Source organism: Pagrus pagrus (assembly GCF_965226575.1).
Source record: "Pagrus pagrus genome assembly, chromosome: 23".
NCBI lineage: Eukaryota > Metazoa > Chordata > Actinopteri > Spariformes > Sparidae > Pagrus > Pagrus pagrus.
Window position 1 is genome coordinate 9,017,451 of NC_140205.1, and position 11,791 is coordinate 9,029,241.

Below are 11,791 nucleotides of genomic sequence, written 5' to 3' on the forward strand. Positions count from 1 at the left end.
AGCAAAACATGACACATGAGGGCCGAACTTCAAATTAAAACAGGAAATGAAAAAAACTCAAACCGTAACAATAATAGGGTGGCACATACTCCTGGAGGGGCCCGTGACACCCTGGGCCCCTCTTCTGTCTGTATCTGTTTTAATTACAGTGGACTAATAAACCGCAGTGATCAGTTGTGTACCTCAGTAAACGCCAAGATTACATGTTTTTATCAAGTAATTGACATATGAATTTGTTGATAAAATGTCTTTACACAGCATGAAAGATGGAAACTACGGAGACTACGACTTGTCCATCTTCCAGAAATGATTTCAGTATTGGCAAAACAAGTCATTGTGATGAAGTTTACTTGTTGTCCATTATTAAAGTAACATCTAACAGGACTCTTCTTTTCATATCTTGGTACACCTGGCTTCATCTTGCCTCCTTTTATCTCAGGTCACACCGGCTTGGCACCCAATGAGGAAGCACTTTGATAGCCTCTTATCAGCGGAGCTACAGGCCGGTATGATCCTCTGTGTGAATCAGTAAGTCAAACAAGTACAGCAAGGAAAATCCGCCTTTGTCCTTCAGAGGATGAAGATTACTCACACACGGTCGCTACATGCACGTTCGGGTCTTCTCCCATATCCGGCAGACACGACTCCTGTCAGCAGGTCAACACCTGGGCCCACATGTTAAAGTAAACCGCCGAGACTACACAATAGGGAAGGAAGTTCAGCAGGCTCATGACAAGATGAAGGATTTCCTCTCACCGCTCGATACTACGTCTTCAAGGTAAGCATGGAAGCACGTGGCTAGTACTATCTGTGAAGTGTAATTCAGGGGCCTTAGATGTGGTTTCTTTCAAAAGTCGGGCATACATATTATCATTTAGTTGATCAAGAAATAGGTGAAAGATCAATTATTTGCCAGTTATTTGGCTCTTATTGTTGCCCCAGTCTTTATATTAATTATCCAGAGAATGTAAGGTTTAATTTCAACATTTTGAATAATAATTATGTGGAACTGTTTCTTTAATCTTTCATTTTTATATATATAACCAGTTGTAGAAGACAGACTACACAGACTCAGATCCTTCAGTGAATACCAATATAACAATTGCAAAAATAATCTACAAGTAACAGTCCTTTATTTAAGTACAGAAGAAAAGTATACCAGAGTATCAGAAGTTAAAGTGCTCATAATACATTCAAACGGCCTCTGTGACTGATGTGATTAACACTGACGCATGACTGTGTAAGTAGCATTTTACTGTGGTAGCTTATTGAAGTGGAGCTCGTTTTAACCACTTTTGGACCTCATCCAAAGGGTCACAAGATCAATCTGAGAGGTCATGAGACGATTAATCAGGGAGGAAAGTTAAACAGAGTTCTGCTACACAAATCTGTGTTTTTATGGCCTTTATGTACTCATACTGCACACTTTTACCTCTTTCAACAGTTATTTCAATTAGAAGAGAGTGGAAACATCACTTTTTTTGTGAAAAATACAATAATTCAGACAAGTATGAAGTTGCATGAAATTAAGACATGTAGGTGGTGATGTGCTGCAACAAAAGATACCACATATTGTCATGTTAAATTGTCTTTCATGTGGTATATGGAGGCAAAACCAAAAGTATTCTAGTAGGACTCATAAGGGTTAAACATACTTAAGTATCAAATGTCATTTTCTGGAGATAAATGTACTTAACTATCAAAAGTACATCTTAATTATACATATAATTACCGTTAACTATGGGTCAACCTGGCCGATTATATTATCCAATATTCAGCATTTTTCTGATTGTCTCCATCTGGAAAGTAATTACAAGCTATCAAAGTAATCAAATAAGTCTAGTGATGTGGTGGAGTGGAAGTATAAGTATAAAGTAACAGAAGTAAAGTACAAATACTTCAAAAAATTGTAAGTATATAAATGTACTGAGTTACTGTACTGTATATCCCATCAGTTTCTGGATGTAGCCACCAGCTGGCACCCTCGGGTAACTAATGATAATGACTCTGGGAGAAGCACTGCTGGCTTTTTGAGAAGAGAATAATGAGCTGCTGACTCACTCTGAAGGAGTTTTGTGCAGAAATGATGGCAGAAATGTGCCAGTAGAAACATAATGTGAAGCAGCCAGCGCTGATCCGTGCCAACAGTTTAACCTCCACTTCTCAAATGTCACGTGTGTCAACGGCGACCTCTGCTGACGGTTTCTATCAAGTACAGTAAACCCATTTTTTTATTCTTGTCTTACACTAACTAAACCTCTTAACAAAAAGCCTATGCTAACCCAATGAGGTTAGTCAGATATGAAAAAACCACTGATGTATGAAGTCGTCTTTCTATTATTGTTTACTTCACTGGCGTTGCTGTGTGGCAGGATTGTGGTCGAAACTCCAGCAACACTTCTCGTAAGGAAAACGCCCCACAGCCAGTAATGTCAGTGCAGGTGTGGTAGGAAGGACACCACCTGTCCTCTAGACGTCACTGGTGTGGGCGTGTTGGAAACTAACACCATCAGAGAGCAGCGCAACCAGTCAGGTTTCATTTTCCCGGCTGCACAGCCAAGCTTATTTGCTTGTATTTGAATGATAGGCGTGGTTCAGCATTGCAGACTGTAGACATCCTCTTTTGATAAACAGTAAAAGACAGACAAAGAATACAGACAGACAGGCTTTTAAAATAGTAACTATTAAAGGGGCACTATGTAGTTTTGGAGAAGAAATTCAAACTCAGAATTTTAACATGTATGGTATTAATGAGGTAATAATACAAACTATTTTCCATAACTGAATAAACAAGCTGTTCTCAGAAGAAAATAAGATCCCAAGAACTCTGAAGCTAGAAAGGTGGCAGGGTCCGCCACATATAAACAGTAAAACAATATGAAACTGTGTTGTCCTTTAAAGTCAGTTTCTTTATTCAGTCATGAAAACAAAGAGAGTTTGTTTATTTAGTTTATTTAGGTATATCTGATATAACCGGTGTTATCTTGCGAGCGCTCCCTGTCCATTGAACCACAACATGATCGAGATGATGAATAGCTGGAAGAGGAATAAACACATGAAGACTTTTGGTTTGGTTCTGCCACGAACTTTATTTATGAAACTATAACAAATAATAAATATTGAAAATGAATGTGACAAGGTTGATATGTAATAATGCATTAATCCATTACACAGCATAAACCAAACCTAAACTAGTTTCATTTGTAATATTACTTTGTTTTGCAAATTGAAATGTATGTAAACATTCAGTGCAGATTTTAGGTCCTCTTTTAAAAATGTAGTTTGAAAAAGTTTTCTAAAAAACACAAAGAGTTTTGCTACTGTAGAAAAGTAGAGGTAGAAATGGTGATTTTGCTCAAGATCCTCCTGACGTCATCTGTACTGGATCAGATACTCTGGATATATTTGATTTGGATCAAAAATAACAAAAATATTGGGATGGCTGATATCATCCACACAGCTGAAGTGATTGTTTTCACGACTTCCATCATCAGGTTTTTTGAAATGTTGTTGTCCAGCGGTTGATTTTCCGACCATCACCCGTGCCACAAATATTACTTTGTATTCACCGTTTACCCCTTGTGTTTCTCCGCCATACAGAGGCAACGGATCCGTGCTGCGCTTGCTGTATTTGTTCGCAAGTGTTGCATGTTTCGCGAAATATATTCCTAAATATAAAAAAGAAAACCTACAGTCAAACCTTCATTACAACCATTAGGTGCAAAGATAGTTGTTGCTGTATCTTTTCACTCACCTTTGCCGTATACGTGTGCATGTTGTCCAGCTAACCGTAAATCAAAGTTAAACTTGCAAATGCTGTCGACATTTTGGTTTTCAGTCCCATGAAAGAGTCGCCTCTCCTCAATTTCTTTGATGCCTTGAATCCTCAGGAGCTGTTTCTTTTTCCTTTAAGACAGGGATCAGTTTGATTACAACGAAGGCGACTGATGAAGGGAATGAGGAGAACTCAAAGACCTGGATACGTACCTGCAATAGATTTCCCACAGGTCCAGATTCTGTATCCTGCTGATCGATACGATGGGTCGGTCCAGCAGCCCGTCCTTCTTCACATAACTTGCCACACAGTTATATTCGGGGGAGAGTTCACTCAGAGGGATTAACTGTGAGATGTATTAAAGAAATAAACACTTGATGAAGGCCAATATATGCAATGAATTCTCTTATTTATTATCTGATTTTGTTTTTAAAAATACATCTTTATGAGATTTTTTGGGTAAAAAATGTGTACCAGTACCAGTAGCTGACATGCTACTTCGCTAACTCCTGTGTATGCCTCTCACAACACAGCAATCAAGTTAGTAGTAAGTTATGTTTTCTAAAAGATAATTACAGAGTGACTCCTCAAAGTCTCTGAATGAAAATTTTTTTCAGCAACTGCACAATAAAAAAAAAGATTTTTACCCTACTTTTTCAAGTTGCACTCATTATTCCTAGCCCAAGCAAAGATGCTAGCTGGTAATGACATATGTTTTGCTGAATTTAGACAATACGAATCCAAATTTTGAATTTTCACTATTTGTCAATATTGATGTTACTTTCTATAATTTTCATGCAAAATAATGTGTTAATATTTTTCTTGTGTTGTACAACCCCAAAACTATAGCCTCTTGGCTAATTCTGGCATATTATTGTTCATTAATATGCACTGTCCCTGAGAAATAGACTTTTAGCCTTTTAGCTGTGTTTGTGCCAAGGATTAAAGCAGCCTGTCATTTTGAACTTTAAACCTCAATATATCAAACCGCTCACATCACTGCTGAATAGTTTTAAAATACATTTCTGTTATTGTCACCTGATATGGAAGAGCAGGATCAACCTTCTCCCAAAAGACAGGAGCAGCACTGAAGCAGGAACAGCTGTGGGCGGGAAAGAGTTAACTCTGCATTGAGCTTGAGTTTCACTTTCATTTTGCAGAAAACAATACTCACACATCATTGACTTTCGTGAACGTACATTTTTGTGATACTTATGTATTTTAAAGCCTCATTTTACCTTCTGTCAACGTTAAAGCTCCGCTGGATTCTTCTCTGCCTTCCTGTCTTGATGTCAGTCTGTAACATTGCTGTGTAAGAACACAGAAAGTCATGTGAACCAAGTTCCCTAAAGGCAGACGAGGACATAATGTGAACAAGAACCGTGCAGTCAGATACCTGAGAAGTCTATGTTGCAGTGACAGTTTGCTGTTGATGTATTTAAAACTGCTTTTGAGTTTCTGTGGTAGTAGTTTTCAATATCCTTACTGCTGAGTGGGTTATCTGGGTCGTCCTGCAGGGTGGATAGAAAGCAACGCAAGGTTAGTTTTACCTCAGACATTTTGCTCTGTGTGTGTTTTTCTAAAGTAATCGCTTGACTGTGAACGTTGAAAACAGTTTACCTCAAATCGGTGCCACCTTCCACAGTCTGCTAGGTAATACCAACACCATGGGTAGTCTGATGTGTCCATGTCTTCCATTTCTTCATTGTGCCACATTGTCCTGATGGGGGGAAAAAAAGTTTTATCACAACAAAAGCTAAATATATATGGTTTATACCTGACCTTCCTCTCTCTGGTTCACTCCAGTAAGTATAAAGGTTGATGTTGGTGTCTCTGACTTGTATGAATCAAAGCCACGCCTCTGAGGGAGGCCGCCTGTCTCTCACATTTAAAAGTGAAAGAGTATGTGACATTGTTCACATTTCATCTGTGTGTCTGACTCGTAGCAATTTAGTTTCCACTTAAAATGTTATTTTAAGATATCTGTAAAGCAATTTTTGTTTATTAGTCCTTCCTTTTTCTCTGGGAAGAATAACAGATATCTAAAGCTGAACTGACACACATTAAAAAAGGATTGTGACAAGCAGAAATTTCCCATTTTAGTTTCCCATTTGCAGTTTGGATATGTGGGTCATTAAAGATCTACTCATTGTTACGACATAAAAACATGAATTTTACATTTGAAGATATCTACATTGGAATGTATTTATTTTTTTATAAAAAGGGCCTCAGGTTGGACTCGAACCCAGGGCCGCTGCAGCTTGGACAAGGCCTCTGCACATAACTCTACTGACTGAGTTAATGGCTGCCTAATTTGAGCCCAATTTTCATCTGTTTGCTGGCACTGATATAATTTCCTAAAGGTTTTTTGGTCCTGTCAAAATGCAGATTCATATATCTTCAAGCTTGTCTCGGTGGTTGGGTGGGGGTCATGACCTACCGACCCTAAATTTAGATATCATCTCATTGCTACTAGTTCAAAATGCATTATGATGGTCTGTTATTTACAACTGCTATGAACACTACTGAATAAATGTTCAAAGGGCTTGCACTCCTCAACAGTGCACCTCTGTGATGTCTGTTCTCAAAGAGAAAACTGACCACGTGTACTTTGAAAAGTTTATTAGTTACATAATGTGCAAACTATAGACACACACATATAGCTTCATACACTCCTACACTCTCACACAGCTGTTGTGTTAAGACTAAAGACATCGGGTTGTTTCTTCCCTAGTCCGCATTTACTAAATGCAAGAGTTGCTTGAGATCCATTCTTGTACTGTTGCACCACCTTGTGGCAAACTTGAAGTATTGTTCTTGCTCAACACACACAAACACAATCATACATTGTATTCAACAAACGCACACAGCAAAGCAATATTACATTAATTTTCAATTACAGTACTATACATGTGCTGGCTACATTCATTTTTTTTTGTAAATTTACACCAGGTGCAAACATAACCTGCTTATTCCTTTAAAGAAAGATGTTAGCAGGTGGTGACATCACACGGATGAGATTAAGTCATATGTGATGCTGGAACTGATCTTCTGGGTTGAACTACAATATTCAACTTCGGTCATTGTCAAGTCCTTTTTAAAGACTGAAGTCAATGGACAGAAAAGATACACCGACACATATTGCTTAAGGACCACAAATGAACACGACATCAAAGTTTGTGTCACTGTGACACGGATACGAAACCTTTCATGGAAAGGGGGGAAAAGTGCACCGATGCATGGTTAAAAAAAGAGGTAGAAGCGTTTTTTTTTTTTTTTTTTTGGAATAAAAACAAAAAAAATAAATCCATGCCTACATAATACATTGTACTAGGCACACACAGATGTTCGATGTCACTAACTGACAGGTCACAGCGCTAAAATGAGCGAGCGGGAACGTGTTGTGGTTTTTGGTATTGTCATTGAGAATAATGTCAACATGACTTGTAAATAAGCTCATGCGTGGCACTGTGGATGTGAAAGGAGTAATGGCGGGACATCACCTATAACCTACAGGCTGCAATGAGACAACTGTGCACGGATATTGAACAAGCAAGCACAGATTCTGCATTAAATACAAAATCGCCACAAATACTGATCTCTAGTCAGTATTTTAATCCTTTTTTTTTTACACCACAGAGACGTTCAAACCATAAGGGCCTCTTAGTATATACTGTACAGTATAGAGACTGTACACAAAGCCTTGACTGTCTTTTTCCGTTTCCCCCAAAGGCACTTTAGATGACTCATGCTCCAGTTAGGCACTGGATCTGACTGAAAAACAAGATTTCCATTCCGTCCTGTCATCTGTCTCTGCGTCCAAATTATTTCCATGTTTGAGATCCGAAAAAAAAAAAACAAAAAAAGTACATATCTTCTTGTCTCAGGCTTCAGTAGAACTCAATCAGATACTCTGGATAAATCTGATTGCTGTCGAAAATGACATAAATCTTTGGATTGGCCATATCGTCCACGCAGCTGTCGTAAAAGTTAGTGAAGCTTGCGTCCTTCGAAGGTGGTCTGCAGTACATCGGATGGCCGACTGTGTATTCTCCGACGAGCACTCTGGCCAGGAACATGGTCTTGTAGGGCGGCTCGCTTGCAAATATTGGCGGGGCGAGTCCGTGTCTCTGCAGGGTGGTGTTGTGCTTCCCCGTGGTGTGACAGAACTTACTCGAGTACTTGGCATCCCGGGCGAAGTAGCTCCCTGCGGGAAGGGAAGTTGAATGAGATGTTAAAATCAGACCGAATAAAGTGCAGTGAATTGTTTCATGATGTTGCATCACAACACAGAAGGGTCTACCTTTGCCATAGACATCGCCATGGCTTCCTGTGAGCCGCCAGTCAAAGTTAAATGTACATATAGCTTGTATGTTGCTGTGTCCTGTGCCATGAAACAGCATTCTCTCCTCAATATCCAATGTGCGCTTGACTTTTCGCAACTGTGTTTTCTTCCTTAGGGGAGAACCAAGCAGTGACAACACAACACACAGTACTGATCACTTTTTTACAAAGTGCATTTTCAAGCTACAAAGGGCTACAGGGGTGTGCTAAAAACCACAGTATGACTGACTTTAAAGGAAGAAGGAAAACTCAGTGTGGTTACAGACTTTTCATCAAAATTAATAAAACGTTTCAGTAAAAGAGATAAAGCTCCAAACCAACAGCAGGATCATCCGCTAACACAAGAGAGCACTTCTGTGCAGTCCACCCCTCAACTACACAACAATTGTCTACCTGCAAAAGAATTCCCACAAGTCCAAGTTCTGAATCCTCTGGATGGATTTGATTGGATGATCCATTGTCCTTTCGTACAGTCTCGCAACTTCTTTAAACTCATAGGTGTCTCTTCCGAGCTGGATGAGCTGCAGAAGCACAGTCACACATGGGTAAAACGGGAAAATGGTAAGTTACAATGTCAAAGAATGAGAATGTTATTTTTTATTATTGTAATTCTAACAGATTCAGTTGTTATTTTATGTCTTTCGAGGACTGGAACAAAGTTTTTGACATCCTTGAACTCAAAGTTTGGAATATTATAATATAATTTATTACATGTACGGTCATTTATAGTGAGAAAATAACACACAAAGCAATTGTTTTGTGATTTTAAACATAATCCTGGAGGCTTTAAAAGTTCATGTCAGTAGATTAGAAAATCCACTAAATACACTTATATGTTGTGTGTGGATTTAAATGATGTTAAATAAATGAGGCATTGATGGAAACATAACCTGTGTGAACTAGAATGTGTGTTTCTTAATCCAACTCCCACACAGTTCCCAAACTTCATCTCTCCCGCGTGTCTGTGGTGAGATTTTGACAATATGAATGAACAGCTGCACTTTGTAACTCACCTGATAGGGCTCATCTGTATTGATTCTCTCCCAATGACAGGGAACAGGCAAGGCAAGATTATCACATATAAACCTGTGAGAAGAGAAGAGGAACGGTAGAATAAGTCACAAGAACTACAAAAGAGAAAACCTTCTTTTAACATATCTGTGCCTCTTCTCTCTTGCTCCTGTGGTTTTTGGAGAGACCAAAGGGTCAGAGTGAAGGCAGCTCCCTGTGGAGCTCGCAGGAATTTATGGTTTATGTCAGCGATTCTTGACGCCAGCGGACACTCGACTCCTGACCTTTTTTTTCTAAGTATGGCCTTCACACACACAACCTCACCCTGCTCCATCCTACATCTTTTCTTTGTTCCACAAGTCAATTGAGGACAAAAAAGTGTAAAGGATGTCACCAAATCTCACCTAAAGCCAGTTGCGGAGTGGAGGGAGCGTTTGATTGGCCGCTGCTTCCCCGTCGTTACATTTATCTGACGCATGACTGGTGAGGAAAAAATAAAGATTAGAAGCCACAGGAATGTCTTACTCAAAATCTTTACCACAGTTCTTGACTACTGAATATTGTCTGTCTGATGAAGGACCTTTAATGTTACTGTACCTGAGAAGTCCAGTCTGTAGGTGTACTTGGCCGTGTAGAACTCCATGACACCTCGCTGGTTTCTGTTGTAGCACTGCTCGATCTGAGCGCTCGTCACAGAGCAGGCTGCACTGGGATCAATCTGACAGGGACATTGAGAAAGATAAATTAGCCTGTATTAGTCGATTTATCAATCCGCCAATTGACAGAAAGTTGAACAGCAAATAGTTAGATAACTGATTAACTGTAGCTCTGCTATCGTCATTTAAAGATGTTACATTAACACATTTTAGAGACAAAACATGGAGAAATGATTTATTTATTATCAGTGAATCTGTTTTTTTGTCTTGATTAGTTGTTTCGTTCCATCAGAAAACAGTAAAAATCATAACATCCTAAAGCACATGGTGACTTCATGAAAACTCTTGTTTTGTCCAAAAACAAAAAATATAAAATTTGCAACAAAGTAAGAAGAGAACAAGTCAGCGACAAGCAGTGAAAGCTCACATCTGTTTGGCATTTTGGCATCATAAGTTCCTGAAATTATTAACTGACTATTTAATGATTTATAGCTACAACGATGAATTGATGGTCAACTGTTGAATTAATAGTTTTGAGCAATTTTTGGGTGAAAAAAAGTCAAAATTACACTTAAATGTGAATATTTTCTGGTTTCTTTACTCCTCTTTACTGTTTTCTGTTTGTCCTGTGGACTAAAAACAAGACATTTGAGGATGTCATCTTAATTTTCTGACATTATTTAGACCAAACAACTGATCAATAAATCAAGAACATGATGACCATTATTTTCTAAAGGTGCACTGTGTAGTTTTAATCAGAAGAGAAAGATCTTTGGCTGATTTCCAAACAAACTAAATAAACAAACTTTTTGTTTTCATGATTGTATAAACTGAATAAACAATCTGACCTAAAAAGGACAACACAATCTCATTTTGTTCTACTTTGTTTATATGTGGCGGCCCCTGCCACCTTTCTAGCTTCAAACAGTGGTCTGGGGACCTCATTGTCCTCCAAGAACAGCTTGTTTAGTTATGGTAAAGAGTTTGTTCTATTACCTAATTAATATTGTAAATATTAAACTTCTGAGATTTAATTTCTTCTCCAACACTACACAGTGCCCCTTTAACTTACAAGCTTATGGGTGAAGGGAAATTAACAATGCAATAGGATTGACAGTAATAGCCTTTAACCGTTCTCCTCTCAGTGCCATTATTCAAGCCAGCCAAGGAGCCAACTAAGCTGGGGGGAGTTTACTGACTAATGGACTTTTGTCCCTCAATGGCACACAATTAGAGGCAAGGCCACCACTGAGGGAGGGGCAGGAGGCGGGGAATACAGTATAAGGACTGCTGTAAAGTGTATTGTGATGTGTAAAGTTGCCCACGTCCCGTGAACTACCTCGAACATGTGCCACACTCCACACTCAGCCAGGTAGAACCAGCACCAGTTGGGCTCTGAGGTGTCCATCTCCTCAGTCTCAGTGGACTCCTCCTCGGACGATCTGATGGCTAACATTGCTAAATCTGAAATTAATAAGTGACAACACGCCAACACACTTAGGCAAAAATAGCAAACGAAGATACCATCAAGTCAAAGGGAGCTAAGGTGGTGTTTTATACGTGTGACAAACCTAACGTCAAGGAGATGTTTTTAAGCCATGGTCGTGAGGGCATTTCATCCTGTAAACACATTCAAATAATACAGGAAATGGCCATATCGAGCTAGCTATCATTAGCGGCTGCCGCACCCGACTCTCCTCGGTCTACACGGGCGTCTTACCGGTCTCCAGCCTGTCTCTAACTGGCTCTCTGTCCTTATCGGCATATAAATCCTTCATGCGTCCCCAATAAATCTCCACAGAGAAACGAAAGTGGATGACTAACGCTACATAACATTTTCGTCTTCCTGTGCGTTGTTTACTTTTATTTCCTGGTTCGTCACGCACGGGACGTCACTGCGTCATCGTCCCTGTGTGGTCATTGGAGCAGCGTTGCCCTGAGTTTGTCCTGGCAGGTGTCCCATGCAGTGAATATGCACACGTTATGTATATTATATGTATAGATG

General features: G+C 39.3%; 2 protein-coding genes across 3 annotated transcripts; both read right to left on the reverse strand.

Annotated features, from left to right (window-relative positions):
• Positions 1 to 3,097: 3,097 nt before the first annotated feature.
• On the reverse strand, positions 3,098 to 5,546 carry parp11 (poly(ADP-ribose) polymerase family member 11). Its single transcript, XM_084345688.1, has 7 exons — positions 5,396 to 5,546; positions 5,172 to 5,286; positions 5,014 to 5,083; positions 4,814 to 4,877; positions 3,988 to 4,121; positions 3,755 to 3,906; positions 3,098 to 3,668 (listed from the first exon to the last, which is right to left on the reverse strand). Exons 1-7 carry the CDS (start codon positions 5,489 to 5,491, stop codon positions 3,373 to 3,375), a joined length of 927 nt encoding a protein of 308 aa, XP_084201814.1. The 5' UTR covers positions 5,492 to 5,546; the 3' UTR covers positions 3,098 to 3,372.
• An 834-nt stretch (positions 5,547 to 6,380) lies between these two features.
• On the reverse strand, positions 6,381 to 11,677 carry LOC311252818 (protein mono-ADP-ribosyltransferase PARP11-like). Of its 2 annotated transcripts, none has more exons than XM_084346359.1 (9): positions 11,507 to 11,677; positions 11,358 to 11,406; positions 11,126 to 11,250; positions 9,728 to 9,848; positions 9,535 to 9,610; positions 9,133 to 9,205; positions 8,513 to 8,640; positions 8,079 to 8,226; positions 6,381 to 7,982 (listed from the first exon to the last, which is right to left on the reverse strand). In XM_084346359.1, exons 1-9 carry the CDS (start codon positions 11,549 to 11,551, stop codon positions 7,680 to 7,682), a joined length of 1,068 nt encoding a protein of 355 aa, XP_084202485.1. In that variant the 5' UTR covers positions 11,552 to 11,677; the 3' UTR covers positions 6,381 to 7,679. The 2 variants fall into 2 exon arrangements, with proteins under 2 accessions (XP_084202485.1, XP_084202484.1); XM_084346358.1 differs by having other exon boundaries at positions 8,079 to 8,230.
• Positions 11,678 to 11,791: the final 114 nt, after the last annotated feature.